Source organism: Macrotis lagotis, chromosome X, assembly GCF_037893015.1.
Source record: "Macrotis lagotis isolate mMagLag1 chromosome X, bilby.v1.9.chrom.fasta, whole genome shotgun sequence".
In the NCBI taxonomy this organism is placed as follows: Eukaryota; Metazoa; Chordata; class Mammalia; order Peramelemorphia; family Peramelidae; genus Macrotis; species Macrotis lagotis.
This window is the reverse complement of record NC_133666.1, coordinates 93,484,216-93,497,475: the sequence shown is the minus strand read 5'-3', so window position 1 is coordinate 93,497,475 and position 13,260 is coordinate 93,484,216. Positions and strand designations below refer to the sequence as shown.

The following is a 13,260-nucleotide window of genomic DNA, read 5'->3' as shown; positions in this document are numbered from 1 at the left end:
TCTAATAATGTTCATTTGATGAGAGCTATATGGAGACAGCTACCCAAGGTGCAATCATATATAAAAGGGGAATATTAAAACCTCTATAGAAATTGACACACCAAACCTTTTCAATTTTAATAAATGTCATAGTAATATCTTCTATGATAATATAAACAGGGGGTTGAATTTTCACTTCCAAAACATTTCAGTCACTGGTTCAAACTCAGAGGTTAAATATGTCATGAAAATTACTCCAATCACAGTCCTCAGAGGAAGATTAGGGGATTTTTTGAAAGATGTAAGCATCTGTGAAAATGGTTTTCATTTTCCCTGATGTGAATAAGTTATTTTCTAGTAGGTTCAGACTTTGAATAGAGCACTGGGATTGGAATTAAGAAAACCAGAATTCAACTCCAACTTCAGACACTTAATATCTTGTGAACCTGGCAAGTCACTTAACCAACTTCTGTGTGGATCAACTGGGATAATATTCAAATGCCTAGAACATGATAGGCACTTGATGAATGCTTGTTTTCCTCCTTCCTGGGAATTTGAATCGAAGCAGCTCTTATTCCAGGAGTCATCTATGTTCAGGAGTCAGTTTGAAAACAGATAAATCATAATAAAGTTAGCTTATTAACCCCTATGTAAAACTTCACTCAGATACTTACTGAATTTTGAATTTGAATAGAGTTAGGCTAAAGCTTTTTTTTCTTTATGAAAAAAGTTTTGTTAAGTAAATGGGAATATTAAGCAAAAAAAGAATGCTTAATGTACTTTATCAATGTAGGTCAGGGATCATAAACTATCTATCATCTGTTAGCCTGGTTGTACTTATTTGAATTGCTTTAAAGTAATAAAGTGAATTGTCTTTAAAATACTCCAAAATTAAAAAAAGACTAGTCTCCTCAATTAGTCTGAATTAATAGTATGAGAATACCACAGAAAGTAAAGGGAAAACAGTAAAAAACAAGTAATTTTTTTTAAAATAAAAAGAACAAAGGGGGGAGCTAGGTGGAGCAATGGATACAACACTGGCCCTGGATTCAGGAGGCCCTGAGTGCCTGACACTTAATAATTACCTAGCTATGTGACCATAGGCAAGTCACTTAACCTCATTTGCCTTGCAAAAAAATAAAATAAAAATAAAAGAATAAGAGACAAAATTTTAAAAAGCCATAATAAAAGACAAAAAGGTAAAAAATTAGGTGAAACTATTAAAAACAATTATAATTATAGTTGAGAAGATTTGACTGTAAACTATTTTTCTAGCTCTAACAAAGATTCTTTGTAATATAAGTAAAAATTGCCTAAATGAATAGAAATACCCAACTAAAGTCAAGAAAAATAAAGCATATTACAATTAACTTTCTATAAATTGACAAACATGATATGATAGCAAAATATAACATTTCCCCTTTTGTCATCTTTGAGAGTTGGGTGTAGCAGGGAATTATGCTTCTTGGTAATTAAGTACTCACTCTCTTTACATTCTTTATATACTCCAAACTTTGTTTATAAAACTATGAAACTTCATTATGTTGGTCCGAATAAATTTAGTTCAGAAGTAAGTAAAGCTTAGTTTTAATTCCCAATAGAAGGTAGTTAAGAATTCTATGGGCCAAACTATGCTTACATCTTTCATTATATTAAATCCTGGTTTAGAAAAATAGTTTTAATTGATATATTCATTCAAACATGATTTACAAAAAAAGTATTCTGTTATCTTTTAGTTAGGTCTTACCTCTTTAAAATAAATTCAAGTGACTCATTGCTATATAATCTTACTTCCAGTAAAACCTCAATAATTCAGAGTAATTTTGAGAAAGTATGGTCTGAAATAATAAAAATTAGAGTTATGTATTTTTTAAAGAAATATGTTTGTAATCCATTTGAGATGATATAGTGAAAACAAAGTGACTATATATTTTATACAAAAGGTTTTTTAAGGGACTTGTAAAAAAATAAAACTCCGAATTAACATATAAGCCATATAATTAAGACATAAAGTATATAAATGATTAGTTCTAAAATATTTGCTAATGTTTTAAAAATATTCTATAGCTTTTCAAAATTTAAATACCTGGCAATCTTTTTTTAAAGGTTTTTGCAAGGCAAATGGGGTTAAGTGGCTTGTCCAAGGCCACATAGCTAGGTAATTATTAAGTGTCTGAGACTGGATTTGAACCCAGGTACTCCTGACTCCAGGGCCGGTGCTTTATCCACTGTGCAACCTAGCCACCCCTAGTACTTGGCAATCTTATTAATTTAATATTGTATCTTAGAGCTTCAGTCTTGAAAAAAATCGACCATTTCCAACATTTTTTGCCATCATAAAAACAAGAATCCTAAAGATAAATTAATCAATCAAACTTTCTCTATGAATTTATTGCATTCAACAGATACTGAATTTACAAATGATGACCATGATGTGTACTAGTCACAAAAGAGTATGCATGTGTTTTTATAGAATTATTCATGAAATGAATGGATTTTATTTTTGTATTATATAAAAATGAACACTATAAAATACAATAAAATTGCATCCCCAAATGGACAATGAAAACCAATTAAATTACAAAATCATTATTTAAGATGAAAATACTTCAATGAAAAAAAGTATGAGAAATGTAATAAAATATAAATTACATTTTAAGTTCTGTACATGATTCATCTTAAGGGAAAAAAAAAACCCTGTATTCTGTAGTTTTTTTTCCAAAATCAAAAACCACTTTTTCTGAAAGTAAAGAGGGTAGACAAACAGAATCATTAAAATTATTTGATTTTGAAAATAAATTGTGAATTTTTTAAAGCACAAATTTAAATGCTTCTGGAAGGCTTTGCTTCCATAAACCTCTTTCATATTTGATAACCACCAGAAAGCTGCAAAGCTTGGGTTTCTAACATGGAGTAAATATTCCATTCTCTTCTGATTTGTGAAGTAATAAATCTTTTAGTCACTAGAGGGAGAAAAGAGTAATGCAGCAATTAGAGGGAAAGCTCTTTTTCATGCCCCAACCTTATTTGGAAACTTCTATCACATTACTCACTAAAAACAGTTCTCTTTGCCTTCTTTAATTCTGTTTTCAAAGAGTTTTGAGCCAAAAAGAGATAAAATATTTTTAAAGGTTTTAAAAAAATTATTACTAGAAACAAATATCTATGGATCATTATTTTTTTAAAAATCACATCAGTGAGATAAAAGTACATTAAGCTGTTTATCCTGGTACTTCACTTCACTCAAAGTAATCCTCTTCTCTTGCAGTTCAGGTAAGGAACTGTGGACTAAAATATAATCAATCACAAACCATAGCAAACATGACATGCAAAGTTATTCAGCAATATGTTGCACAGCAACAGTATCTTATCTTAGAGCAGTTTTTCTCAAGGATTTTTGACAAAAGTAAAGCAGCAGTTCTATATTATCAAATCTGCAATGATTTCATCAGTATCTCTGGCATATTATTACTGATGCACCTAGTGCTCACTTTCTGTTATGTCAATGATAGCTAAGTTTTCTGATCAATTAATTGATCAAATAGCCCTTAGAGGATCACAGTTTTAAAAATAGCCCCCATATAGAAGATGAAATGAAGTTAAGAGGTCATCTTCTTTATCTATTATGCTTCTGATGGAATTTCTGCTTCATCTATTTGTAGGTGTGTGTCATTGTCACCTAGTAACTCTGTTTCAGGAACAGAGCCTTCTTCTTCTTCTTCCTGGACAGGAGTCTGAGCTATATCTTCCACTGTATTGAAAGCATCATCATTTCCCTCTGAGAGAAGAACTGCCCTGTCAGTTACAGATGTGTTGGATGGGGCTGTTGTTACATAGCCTGTGCTTGTAGAACCACTGCCACTGTGGTGGGATCCTGGTTTGGGAAGCATCTGGGAAGGCATCTGTTGAGGGGCCATTTGCATGGGGATTTGGACTGGGTAAAAATTTGGCAAATAAGCACCAAAAGCAGGCATTGGCTGATAACCATTCACTGGTATATAGAGCTGAGGAGGGGGAACAATGGGTCTTATCTGCCCTTTTACTGGAATGAACTGTGGTTGAGGGAATGATTGAGGTTTCTGCTTGGGTCCAATGTATCTGGCATTGCTGACATTGCTCACTGGGCTTGTGCTAAGAGAACTAGTTTGTGTGGTATTGCTTGCTCCAGATGTCTGAGCTGAACTATTATAATTAGAAAGATTCCCCCATGTTCTCACCCTATTATGAATATCTTTAAATCTTGGTCTTCTATTGGGAAATTCATTCCAACACTCTATCATTAATGTATACACCCAGGCAGGACAATCATCAGGACAGGGCAAAATTTGACGATTCCTTATCATTTCAATGACATCTTGGTTAGAGTATCCACAATATGGCTGCAGCCCATAGCTGAATATCTCCCACAACACCACTCCATAGGACCATATATCAGAATCAGTGGAAAATTTGCCATACATAATTGCCTCAGGGGACATCCAACGGATAGGGAGAAGAGAATTTCCTATCAATTTGTAGTAATCAGCAGAATAAACTTCCCTAAAAAGGCCCAAGTCTGATATTTTTACATTGAGCTTATCAAATACAAGTATGTTTCTGGTGGCCAAGTCCTTATGGACAACATGATGGCTAGAAAGATATTCCATCCCTGCAGCTACTTGTACTGCAATATGGAAAAAGTCTGCTGGTTCTAATGTTGATTTAACTGTCTTGTCATCATCAGTACTTCCCACATCTGAGTGGGGTGATCTCATGACTAAGAATTCATGGAGGTCACTGTGGGAGCAGTAACCAAATATCATGCTGATGGGTTGTTCTTTGGTCATGATTCCCAGCAAACATACAATATTTGAATGTTGCAACCTTGATCTCATCATAGCTTCATGTTTAAATTCTTCTCGGAGAGATACTTCTGCTTTGTCTTTAAGTGTTTTAATAGCTATGGTTTGTGTCTGTTCTCCTGGTGTTGTACCAAAGAGGTGACCTTTGTAGACTTTTCCAAATCTGTCTTCTCCTAGCTCTTCCATGAACCTTATAGCAGACAGATTGATTTCCTTAAGTTTTGTCTGAAAGAAAGACAATCACAATATGATATTTATAATAATAGAAGCATCTTTACATAAAAAAGAAAAATTCAATCTGGTTGCTAATTTTTGTTTTTGATTCAGAGGCATTATAATATTTGATTTCACTTACCTAAATGTATATAAGTAAGTAAGTAAGTAAGTAAGATGGATGCATTTCTACTTAATATGGGTATAGGTCACAGAAATTCCAAAGAAGATACAATGTTCTTTGAATCTCTGAATACTTGCTCAAGTAGACTTTGTAAAGTGTTGGCTAACTTCTTTTCATATAAACTAGCCATGTCACCTTGTGCATTAATTAATGATTTTCAATCTTTCTCTATATAATTAGTATCATGTTCTTTTCCTCCTCCCCATAATATTCTTATCATTAAGGAATTATCTAAATCATCCCTTCAATTAAAAGTGTTTCTAGAAATGGGGAAAGAATTCATGCCATTTCAAAAGCCAATAGCTAAGAAAAATCCTCTGGATAATTACAGTCACTCCTCTGGCACTTTCCTCTTGATCTATTCTCTAGGAAAAGAAAATTTAATTATTCAAGAACGTAGGCTTTGTTGAAGACTAATTCTTTCAATTATTATATATGTGCATATATAATGTGTGTATGTGTGTGTTAGAAATATATATAAACATGTCTATCAATCAAACTATCTATATCTAAACTATGTATATCTAAAAAAGTAACATGAGTACAAATGAGATTTTATGAGCTGAAGACAAAACATGAAAATGAAAATTTAGTTGAGTATTAACATTAGAGATCAAGCATACTGTACATATACAACTCTGCATCTCAAGTATATTGAAATCAATTGTTAATATCAATTCCTGAAATTATTATACAATTACCTGTTTTTGTTGATTAATAAGTGGCATTTCCATGTCCTGGCTAGGAGATGCCATTAACTGGCGCCTCTGTGGTGTGGTACCAGATGATTTTTGTTTATTTCTACACATACACACCAAGAAGAAAAGGCATGCAATGACCAAGGGTATTGCAATGCTAGGGACCAAGATGTAGAGGATTCCCATTTTGCTGCTATCCTGGGGACCTGTTAAGAATAAGTATTAAATGCATTTTTCAGATGATCTTATTCATAACCAGCACTCAAAAATATTTACATGCACAAAATATGCCCTCTTAAACATCACAGGGAGGCTATACATGCTAAAATTGAAAAATAGCATTAGTGAAGCTTTTATACATGTCAGTAACATAGTTTGTTATATATTTTGAAACAAACTAAAATTAACTATGTTAGAATTAACAAAAGGCAATTAAATATACATTTTTCTTATATATATATATATATATATGACAATATATTTTGAAAATTTTAGTGATACAGTAAATGAGGTCATATCATAGTTTTTCCTTCAAAAGTTTAGAAAATGGGGGAATATGAAACAATTGTGCATTCTGGTCAATTATGAAATTTTATTTTTTCAAGGCAATGGGGTTAAATGACTTGCTCAAGGTCATATGATCAACTAAGTATTAAGTGTGTGAGTCACATGTGAACTCAGGTCCTCCTGACTCCAAGACCAGTGCTCTATCCACCCCTTCAACTAGCTGTTCCCTGAAATATTTGTTATTGTACATTTCACAACTGTTTTTGTAAAGCTCTTATAATCTGAGGTGATTCATTAGTGACTGAAATTTCAGCTAAGACAAAAGACTAGTGAGTTCATGAAAGGAAGATAGAATCATTGGATAATATGTCACATTAATTTTCTCTATGATATTGGTGAATTATTTTACTTTCATTTTTAAAAGTAAAGAGCAAATTTGGCTCCCTTTATAGGATTCTCACTTTCACACATATGAAACTTCTATAAACTGACAAAATTCTTGTCAACCAGTCAGTAGCATTAATTAAAAAAAGTAATCAATGTGTGCAGAACACCATATGAAAAACATTAGGGAGATGGAGCCTAAATAGAAACTGTTTCTCTGAGTTCTCTCACATGAAACAATAGAATATTTCCCAGTCACAAAAACTTGACCATGAAAGAAATCTACATTTGAGAGAACTGCATATTTGACAGAGTGTTTTACTATGGACTATTGTTGTAAAATGGTTTTACTTATAAAACTGAAGAATGCTAGAATAGGAACAAAGCTCAGAAACTGAGTATTCTAATCACCTCATTTTATAATGAAAAATTTGAGGACCAGAAAAGTGAAGGGATTTGCTCACTTTTACATGAAATGTTTCATACAGCAAAATAATCCTTTAACATTGAAAACTCTATTCTTATTGAATTATAGTTTAGTAACATAATTATTGGTAAGGAAATAAAGAATAGCAGAAAAAAATACTGGAATCGAGGTCAAGCAAGACCAGTATTTGAATTCAGACTCTTAATATCTTTGAATTATACAATCATGGGTGAGACACTTAACTCCTTTAAGTTGCCTTTTCTGCACCTATAAAATGGACATAATACTTGGGGTACCTACCTAATTGCATTGTAGTGAGAATGAAATAAAATAACATATGCAAAGCACTTTGCAAATCTTAAATTACATTGTAAAACTCAGCTATCATGAATAGTTAGTGAAAGGCACTTGGGAGACATTTTTGTTTATTTGTTTTCTTGTGAATGCAGTTATAGATTTTAAAGTTTATTCCTAGCTGAAAGGGAAAAATGTAACTAAATATCTACTTCCTGTCCTCACCCTCACATCTACTATATCATCCTGGAATGAAGCAGATTCGGAGAAGTTGAAAATATAAAAATATTGGGAATCAGGTAAATATTTCTGATTTTTAAACATAAAGAGGATTCTTATGTGCTGGATATCTCTTCTCCAACTGTAATTGTGACACCTTAAAGTCAAGAAGCATATGGCATTTATCTATTCTATTTTCAAATTTTCAGCAAGACTTGACCCTCAACTGTGTTTATGTACTGTCATAGTATTTGCAACCTGTTATCTCATTAATCACAAAGAACATTAGAGCTAAAAATCATTTGATCTAACCCTTTAATTTCGGACATAAGTAGACTGAGGCTTAAGGAATGAAGATATAATCAAAATTATACAACTAAAAAAGGCTACAGCAGGAATTTGAACCTAGGTCTTCTGACTCCAAGAGTGCTCGTTACATTTTTCTACATTATAATCAAGATTGCCCTTCAAGGTAATGTTAACAGGTTTGCATTTAACAAAAATGTTGGGCAAGGGAAGATTCACTGAGATGATTCTCCTTAAAGTGACATTGTCTTGAAGTCCCCACTACCTTAACAATGACTTGGTATAATAGCTGACATTTAAGGCTTTCACAGATAAATAGGAAAATCACTATTTTCCAAATCTGATTTATTCCTAATTTTCATACATAACTATAAACTCATTAATAGTTTGCTTTTTGAGGAAGTACCTGCACTGATGAGATGGTAATATGTCAAAACAAATGGTAAACCTTTTCTTCATGATTTTGATGCATATTTATTTTAAAAGACAAACCATTATTTATGCAAAATGAGGAAGAAGATTCATGAATTACTTAAATATATTGATAATCTAAAAATCTCATTTTAGACACTAACAAAAACACTGACAAAAACTTTATCTAAAATTGTCAACCAGTAAGTAGAGTAAGGAATGCAAATTTCCTAACATTCTGGCTTTGCTTATTCTCTTATGAAAGCTGAAAAGCAGTGAAATGACTGAAAGCTAAAGAGAAATTAAGTGACTGATTACTTCCAAATTGGATAATTTGTTGATAAATTTTGATTAAGAGAATGATATTATCTCAGTTTTATTACAAAGAAGCTAAGTCAAATAATTATTTAATGAGAGAGCTAGGATTCAATCATTTATAGGGAACATTATCTATGAAAGTTTACATATATCAAATATCTAGACAATACTTAAAAAAAATAATACATACTACAAGAAGGTATGTCACACAGTTCCATGCGTACGTTTTTATTCTGTGTAAAACACCAGGGACCTTCCATTTGTCCTCCAGGATTTCGACAGTAGGAATGTCCTCCTGCTATTTCTGGGAACTCTATACTTGATAGGTGATGACTGTGTGGATGTTGGGTATTCCAGGCTTGGCATTGATGACCTGATTGAGTGGTACTGATAGTTCCTCTATAATCTGATCCAGAGCCATTGTAGCACTGGTGATCTGAAAGAAAAAGCAGATTTTAGGAATTAAAAATTTAAGGGGACATACCACTATATTTCAATCCTCTGCCCCTTGCACTTTAGTCAAATTAAATTAATATCACTAGCATAAATATAAGATGGAATTTAGTAGGAAAATATAGTTTTGGATAATTTCTGAGAGACATAATAACTGAATCTTCCAAGTGTAGCTCAAAGAGGACTTAAATTTAAATTCAGCATGTAAAACAGTACAATGGAAAGTAGGTAATAAATATAGACTAAATTACATTAGACTTCAAGTTAATATTTCTAGAATTAAGATACTATATAGAAATTAACATTTATTTTTTCCCAGTTAAATAAAGGACCCAAATAGTAAACTTTGTATCCACTGGAAACATACTTGCAAAATTTTATTGCCATTTGGAACAAAGGAGGAGCCTGCATGAAAATGAAGTAGTTATCTTTGTCAATGCATACAACAGAATAGACTACTTCCTAGATCAGTAGCAGAACATACAATTATGTGGTCTTCTTTCTTAGAAGCACTGAGAAAACACTATTTTGAGACATTCTTTTATCATTTAATTGTAAAGTATACTTGAAGATAAAGAAAATCTTAGAAATTGGAAATGAGAATGAATTTTTTCTATACAAGGGAACATGGGTTGATAAATTTAGGCTCTTCCCATCTTTTTACTAGGAAAGGACAGATATCAATGTGATTTCTACCTTTAAAAAGAAAGTTAGTGGAAAAAATACTGGATTTGGATGGAGATAATCTGAGTTCAAATTATGATTTTGGTATTTTATGAGCTGTGGTATCTGGATGAAATATTTAATTTCTTCTATACCTCAGTGTTCTTGTCTTTTAGATGAAAACAATATCATTTGCACTATTAAACTCATAAAGTTACAAAGGGAAAAACAACTTTGCAAAATTCAATATGAATAAGTTGCCATTATTATTTTAAAATTAAACTAAGATAGCCCTTTAAAAATATTTTGAGAATTACTTAAGATTTATCATTTTCTGTAGCATAGTTTAGAACTCTAAAAGTTACCAATGAAAAGAAAAAGAAATAACTGAATCAAACAGAGTTGAATGTGGTTATTAGGACAAACTAAGAAAGAGATCTTATTCATAATTTTCAGAGAATGCCATTATAGATAACGAAAATGACAAAAGTGAGATGAAAGCTTACATTCGTTGAGGCGTTCCACAGGAATGCCAATCCTCATGCAGTTTGCAGCCTCAGCACTATCAGGTAGTGGTAGATCTTCACACTTGGGCAGTTGGAGCTGCATGAGGATGAGGGGATTTGAGCGGGCAATGTTATATTCCTGTCGGCACAGATCATTCTCCAGGACCTCACATTCATCCCGACACAACTCCCTACGTTTGGGAGTCCTGGACCACTCATCACAGAGTGGAAATACAAAGTGGCAGAAGGAAGGGATGGCAAACTGGGAACACTGATCAGATAAATGTGTGGAAGTGCCAATCATAGTGAATGCAGCTGCAAGACAATATTCAAACAGTATTAGACAGACCAATTTCTTTTTTTCTAAATTCTATTTAATTTTCTGTCTGAGGCTGCCCCCCCCAACAAATTCCCTTTCTCCTATTCATTGAGAAGAAGAGAAAAACTTGTTACAAGTATGTCTAGTTAAACAAATTGGTCATATTTATAAAGGAAGGAAAGAACGATGCTCCAGTCTCCACTCTGAGTACATGAGTTCTCTGTCTGGAGGGGTATGGCATGTTTCATTACGATTCCTTGGAAGTTCAGTTGGTCATTTTCTTGATCAGAGATCCTAAGATTTTCAGAGTTGTGTATCTTTAAAATCTTGCTTTTGTGTAAAGTGTTCACCTAGTTATGTTCACTTTGCTTTGTATCAACTCATATAATTTCCAAATAATTGTTCTTCACATAGTCTACACATTTCCTCTTTGAGATATGCATTAAAGGATGGTGCTATTCCCAGAAAGTATTAAGTCAGAGAAATAGAGACAGATTGTACTGTTGCAATTTCTTATGATTTTCTTTAGAAAACTTAAAGATATAAATTTGAAACATATATCTAGCATTTATCATCTTTGTGACCTCCTTGAAGGATCTTTTTAAATTTTCTTTTATTTTTTATCTTTTCTTTTTCTTCATACTTTCTTTTAAAAATTTTATTATATTTTATGAAAAATATATTTAGGCTAACTTTTGCTAACTGCTAAAATGAACTATTAGTGTTTCATGTTGCTCCAGTTTTGAACTACAAAGCTTCTCTGAGCCAGGGGTATACTACAGCATGCTATTTGTCAGGTATTATAGCAAGGCTGTGATTAATATGTGCTTGAATAAGGTCAAAATTAATTTAGTTCAAAACAATTAAGACAACATATGAACTATGCAAAGGGTTTGACATGCTTCTACATTGTCAATCTGTACTTTCCTGTCATTATATATGTATGTGTGTATTCCTCTGTGTATCATATTGCCGACATTTGTGCTTTTTTAAAAGGGCCATACTTGAGATGGAATCAATGACAGCACAAAAAAGAATAGTCTAGTAATTACACTGGAACAAAAATTTTATATAATTGAACAACATGAAAATAGCTTCAGAACTATAAAACAGGACAAGATATCAGAATACCTGACTCCATGGTACACATTACAAAGCACATAAGGAAAATAAAAGAAAATGGGCAAAATATTACTAGCTTTTTGTTGTATAAAAATGGTAGAAATGTTACAATAGAAAAGGTATATTTTTTATCTCTCTCATTGAAAGCTAAACTCAATACACGTCTCTCTTATCAGAGGCATCATTCAGGCAAAAACTTCAAATTTATTTCATGCAGGAAAAAACAGAAATGAAGTGTAGGGTAAAGAAAATTTTACTGAGAAATTGGCTAGTTTGTTTACTTTAATGGTTAAGTGCATTTACATAATGAAAATTATCAGACAGGTGACCAGTATAGATGAGGCCAAGACAGCTAAATATCCTGATATTCTTAAGAAAAATAATTGAAGCAAGTAGATACACTGATCAAAAAAATTTAATAGACTTATTTCAGATGCCTGTCAAAACTTATATTTCTTAAAAAAAACCCAAATTAGAATTTAAAGTGTTCAAAGATTTCCTAATTATTTTACTGTGAGGTAACATAGAAAAGTATTTTAAATTAAAATCTCTGTATGTGTATCAGTTTTGAAATTCCCATACTTAGAAAGACTACACAGTTATTTCTCCCAGCTCTTTGGCATTTGAATACAAAAGCAGGGATGACTAAAGCTGTTTTTGAAGACTGGTTTTCAAATTAGCTCCACTGCTGAAAAATATTGAATGGACAACAATATTGCATTTATTTTTAGATAATGCCCTGGGTCACCTAAGTACAATTGTTTCATTGTATGAGAATGTGAGCATACAAAATAACTGAAATGCGGATAAAACTTTCTGCACTTACAAGTGTATGTATGTATGTATAAAGATTTAAAGAAATTAGACCATTGGTTCCATGCTGACAAAAATTTTTAAATGACAATAACAGTGCTATGCTATATCATCCTGAGGTATGGTATTACCTTTAGATAGGATATCAGTAATTTTTAATATATTTTAAATTTTGTTTTCTCGAACTACTTGATGACTGTAACAAACTAGAATCAAATGCATATTCTTATCTGTTAATGTCATACCATGTTTTTTTTTAAAACCACCCTCATTTTAAAATATTTTCATTATATATTTATTTATATTTCCTGGAACTAATTATCTTATCATGCATATAACTTCAAACAGTGTAAATTCAAATAATGCAGCTTATGGGATTAATTATTCACACTAATTGGCAAGTGACTATCAACTTCAAGCATTTTCTTCCTTGAAGTCTCTTGCCATATGAAATAATTACTTATTTTCCTCTCTTCTCTATACTTCATTGAATTCATAAGCAATTGGTTTAATTTAGTAGTAAAGAATTCTGGGTAATACTAAGAATGAAACATTTAGTTTTAAGAATATTCACAGCTGGTATTTTTTTTTAGGTTTTTGCAA

General features: G+C 31.9%; 1 protein-coding gene across 1 annotated transcript; it reads right to left on the bottom strand.

Annotated features, from left to right (window-relative positions):
• Positions 1–1,928: 1,928 nt before the first annotated feature.
• Positions 1,929–13,019, bottom strand: ROR2 (receptor tyrosine kinase like orphan receptor 2). Its single transcript, XM_074207714.1, has 4 exons — positions 10,404–13,019; positions 8,972–9,217; positions 5,919–6,121; positions 1,929–5,045 (listed from the first exon to the last, which is right to left on the bottom strand). Exons 1-4 carry the CDS (start codon positions 10,705–10,707, stop codon positions 3,603–3,605), a joined length of 2,196 nt encoding a protein of 731 aa, XP_074063815.1. The 5' UTR covers positions 10,708–13,019; the 3' UTR covers positions 1,929–3,602.
• Between the last annotated feature and the right edge of the window lie 241 nt (positions 13,020–13,260).

Excerpts from the sequence above, each read along its gene's own strand:
- ROR2 (XM_074207714.1), bottom strand. The coding sequence starts at position 10,707 with ATGATTGGCACTTCCACACATTTATCTGATCAGTGTTCCCAGTTTGCC. Across the intron at positions 9,218-10,403 it reads TGTGGAACGCCTCAACGAAT|ATCACCAGTGCTACAATGGC; the intron begins GTAAGCTTTCAT and ends TTTTTCTTTCAG. Across the intron at positions 5,046-5,918 it reads TTATTAATCAACAAAAACAG|ACAAAACTTAAGGAAATCAA; the intron begins GTAATTGTATAA and ends TCTTTCTTTCAG.